Genomic DNA, 4,775 nt, shown 5'->3' with positions numbered 1-4,775 from the left:
GCCCGTTCACATTTCGTACCGTTTTTTTTTTCTGTCTCTCTCTCTCTCTCTCTCTCTTTACCTTCGAGTTATGCGCTACTGCCGTCGCACCGTTGCCGTGACGATTATCGCGACGAAGAGCGTCATTTAGCCCGCCCCCCTCACCCCCCACCCCTCGGCTCATACCATCAAAGCTTTAAAAAAACTCGGAGAAATCGTGCATGCGTTAGAATTGGTGTAGTTTAGTCTCTTTTCGTTCCGTTTCTATACACGCGAGACGTGTATAGAGGCGCGTGTCTGTACTCGAAAATGCGCATGCTCTGTCTCTCGTCGAACGCGATAGAAAGATAATTTTCGTTGCGATTCGAATAATTCGCACGGGGGAAAGGGGATTCGATCTCTTTTTTTTTCTCTCTCTCTCTCTCTCTCTCTCTTTCGTTTCTCGTTTCATCCACGCGCTCGTCCACGTCTGATTTTGCCGTCACTTCTTCTCGAATTTATTTATCTACCGTTGGATGATGCCTCTCGAACAACTCCTATCCCCCCTCTCCCCCCTCTATCGAAGGACGAGCAACCGTTACAATCCAGAAAACGATCGGTATCCTCGACTTGTTCGACGGGATGCTTCCTCCTGGAAATTTTTCTTTTTCATTATCGATTTCGAGTCAGTCCACGATTTTGTCTACGATTTATCACAATATTCGATTCGTTGTTCCCGGATCGAAGGTCGGGAGTGCCGAACGTTGGAGAAACGATATGATATATATATATAAATAATAGTTTTCGCGCGTATTCGCGGATTAGTGTGTACGGGTGAACTGTAAGAAAATTACTCGATATTGTGCATAACGATCTCTCCTGTATTGCTGTATTATTGGTGCGTGCATAGTGGCGTTGATCGGAGATACTTCGAATCACCATAAGCTACTATATCTGTCCCAACTTCCTCTGGTAAGTTTGCATGCATCTTTTTTTTCTCTCTTTCTCTCTCTACCTCTCTCTGTCTCTCTCTCTCCATCCTCGGTTAAACGGTGTAAGAATATTTATTCTCTGCGTCGAACAATCTGTTCATTCGTGATCTTTTTTTTTTCGTTTTTTTCTCTTTCTCTCTCTCTCTCTTTCTGTCTCTCTGTCTTTCTCTCTGTACACTCTTTCCTTCAATAAATCGATCGGTTTCTAAATTGACGAAAAATTCACGGTGGCGTTGAAAGGTTGTAAACGAACGACCGAGCAGGAAATGGAAAAAAAAAAAAAAGAAAAAGATTTTCGCCGCAAAGGATTATTCTTCCTGCAAAGAATACGACGCGGAATCCACGCGACGCTGAAGGAACGATTTTTTTTTTTTTAATTAATTCTTTGCGCTCGACGATACTCTTTCAGATGATTTTGCGATGACGAGTGTGATTATAGATAAAATGATTTTACACGTTTCGTGCAGTAAAGAGTTAAAGAACGTGTTCATAGATCAATATTGCGCTTTTATTGATTCGGTTAGATTGAAATCCAGCAATGAATCACTCGAGTTGCCGCATAGTGGTTCGAATAACGGAAGCAAATTATGAAAATTATAAAATGAAAAAAAGCACTGTAAGAGGACAGTCCATTCAAAGATCGAAGAAAAATTGCCAGCTAAAGTTAGGAATATTATTATTATTATTTCTTCAAAATATAATGGATTGAACAACAATGGAAATGTATATATCATAATACAAGATAACTTAAAATTAATCCATCAGTGACTAGATTCAAGTATCCGCTAGGTGGCGAGTTTTGCGAATCAAATATGGCGGTAAAAAAAAAGTAAAAATTTCTACTTTTCATACGTTATCTGGAACGATTATGGAGTCGTTTAATTTACAAAAAATTTATCAATAATTTTATAACGATTTAAAATAGACGAATTTTTCAAGATGTTATATTACAAAATTTCGAGATTTAAATACTTTTTAAAAAAATTCGCAGAATATTTTCTCTGATCTGTAAAACTCTTTAAAAGATAGAATTAATTCAAGCAATCAAAACAATTAAAACAATGATTTCCTATACATTTGAAAATGAATTTTCTCAATGCATATTAAAATACATATTATTCGAACCACGAATTGAGAGTCGGCTCTCGAAAATTCCTTCGTCTCGGCGACAAAACGAAATCGATCGAATATTTCCTTCCGCCTCGCGATTCGACGTCAACGTTTCAACTAACACCACTCTCTCTTCTCTCTCTCTCTCTCTATTCGTTTGCGTCACTACTCTGCCTCCTCTGAAGTAGAACGCATCATCATCATCATCATCGTCGTCTTCGTCTTCGTTGCCATCGTCGTCATCCACCGTGTTCGTTTACCAGAGCTCGATTTTATGTCGCGTAGGTGAGGGAGCGAAGCGCGCGAAGCGTTCCAATGGGACAATCGCGGGCATCCCGCTCCTCGCTCAGCGCCGGCACGCCGGACAGCCTGAGCGACAACGAGAGTTCCTTCAAGATTGCCTCGGCAAGGAAATCGAGTACACCGTACAGAAGCACAATCACACCTGGTAAGCCATATTTCTTAATAATATTTTTATATTCTAATATTATTTATTTCTTAACCCTTTGCTCTCCAACCCTTTGACTCTCGGTCACAACTGGGATCGTTGCGGCAACTTGAACGCCGACGATATTTATTTATGTTTAATTTTTTTGGAATATCGCATCATAAATAGATTCCTAAGCTCTTTACTTATGAGATGTAGAATAATATATTAAATGGCTAGATTTTTTATCTCTAATTATAGACCGTGATGGCGATATCTTCGATCGTGGGAATAGAAATATTATTTTCAAAGTTTTTGAGATTTGTAAGCATGGAATATGGTAATGAAATTAGTTTAAGCTGAGAAGATTTGATTTTTCTGAGTTTGATTTTTCGTTATGACAAAATTATTATTCTATTCGTAAAGAAATTAACGATGGAGAAAGCAATGACGAATATAGAGATGAAATAAGAGGTATAAAAAGGCGAAAAATAAGAATGATAGATAGCGAATGTGAAAGCAATAGTTCAAGCGAAGATATCACGGAAAACTCAGAAAATTCTAAATGGATAACTTAGAATCGAAAAATATATTGAATACAATTTGTACCCGGCGAAAAATTTGCAGGACCGCAAGTATTATATATTTCGAATATAAATGAACCATTAAATTTTCTTAAACTATTTTTTACCGATTAACTTATTAATAAAATAGCGCGCGAAACAAGTAATTATGCGATAAAAAAGTTAGAAGAAAAAGTACTATTTGCCCTGACAAACCAAGGATGCATTTTGATAATTGTTTCACAAAATATCACACAAAACAACAATATAGATTTCAATATTCGATAAATTTTGTTTCTTTATATTTAAAGATACATAAAATATTAAAATATAAAAATTTAATTTGTCCGAGTCCGGAATTGTTGGTTCGATCGAGCGAAACAGGCCTGGAGTGCAAAGGGTTAATAATATCGAGAATTAAATCGTGAATTTTTATATTGTATTAAATTTGTGTATGTAGGAGGTAGCCGACCATCTTCGAGACCGGCTTCGAGACCAGCGTCCAGACCAACCAGCAGGCCCGGAAGTAGGCCGGCGTCCCGACAAGGAAGCAAGCCACCGAGTCGATATGGATCCACTCAGTCGTTGGACAGCACCGGTAAGCGATTTCAACGATCGGTGAATTTTATTCTTTGACCATCCTTGGATCGATGCGTTGATTCACTATATATATATATTGCCATACGTGTAGTTTTGACCATAAGAGAAATAGAAAATGATTAAAGATGTTGAAAGTGGTGAAAGTGGAACGAAATTAATTTTAGGGTTGCAGCTGCTTACGATAAAAAATTTATGCGACTTGATGGATCCTTTAAATATTGAGAGAAATTATCAATTTTGATTCATTTCTAGTTGAATAAGTTTAATGCAAAAGAAAGTAATTGTTCTATTATTATATGAAAATTCCGCTACTTTTGTCTCTCTACATTTTTTCTTAACGTTTTTTCGACTCGTTCGACGACTCGAGGAATTAAAAAAACTTGAAGCAATAAAAGAAGAAGAAATTCCCGACAAAAAATATAAAGTCTATTCGTCGAATGGAAAAAAGAGCGAAACCATTGCACAAAGGAGAATGCTTCATATCATACTCTGAAGCATTATTTGTAAAACAAATAATAATTAATCGATTTAATTTTATTTATATAATAAATAATACTTAAAAAATTCTACATAATAGATCTATAAGAAGTATATAATAATATTTAAGAATACTTTACAAACGTGAATTAAAAAGTGCATATATGCATGATATACTTTTTTTCGTAGCATTTAAAAATATGCGAACCCTAGAAGCACGTTGAGCGAGCAGAATAGCGTATGCAATGTGTTAAAATTATTAGAATATTAGAATATTACCCTTAAAAATCGTAAAAAAAGAATATAAAAGCGTTGTTGATGAAAGTTCTGCTAACATCGCGAAAAATAATTCGCTAAACGTTTCAAATAGCGATAACAATTCTACGAAAACATTATAAGCGACGATGGATGCTCGGCCAACCGTGAAATGGCTCGATCGATATTCTCGTTGTATGTAGCGCGCTCCACTGAAACTTAAATCGTAAGGCAAAGTTAACTTAAATCGTCTCGAGTTGTTCGACCGAGCAAAACCAAAAAGAAAAAGAACCGCGAATTATTTCTATAAATATGTTTTTTCTTTTTCAAAGACGAGTCGACGAACGTGAGCCGTATTCCGCGAAGAACGGCGGTGAGCACGACGGGAAATAC

The 4,775-nt window shown here is 36.6% G+C and overlaps 1 protein-coding gene across 1 annotated transcript in view; it reads left to right on the top strand.

Moving 5' to 3' along the window:
* Positions 1-4,775, top strand: part of LOC102676092 (microtubule-actin cross-linking factor 1-like) — an 81,873-nt gene that overhangs the window by 49,008 nt on the left and 28,090 nt on the right. Inside the window, 3 exon segments of the mRNA XM_031508603.1 lie at positions 2,346-2,508; positions 3,511-3,648; positions 4,715-4,775. Of these exon segments, the coding sequence (XP_031364463.1) occupies positions 2,346-2,508; positions 3,511-3,648; positions 4,715-4,775 (362 nt within the window).

The sequence above is a fragment of the Apis dorsata genome, unplaced genomic scaffold, assembly GCF_000469605.1.
Source record: "Apis dorsata unplaced genomic scaffold, Apis dorsata 1.3 scaffold_92, whole genome shotgun sequence".
Lineage (NCBI taxonomy): Eukaryota > Metazoa > Arthropoda > Insecta > Hymenoptera > Apidae > Apis > Apis dorsata.
Note: the sequence above shows the minus strand (reverse complement) of the source record. Positions and strands in the feature narration are given on the sequence as shown.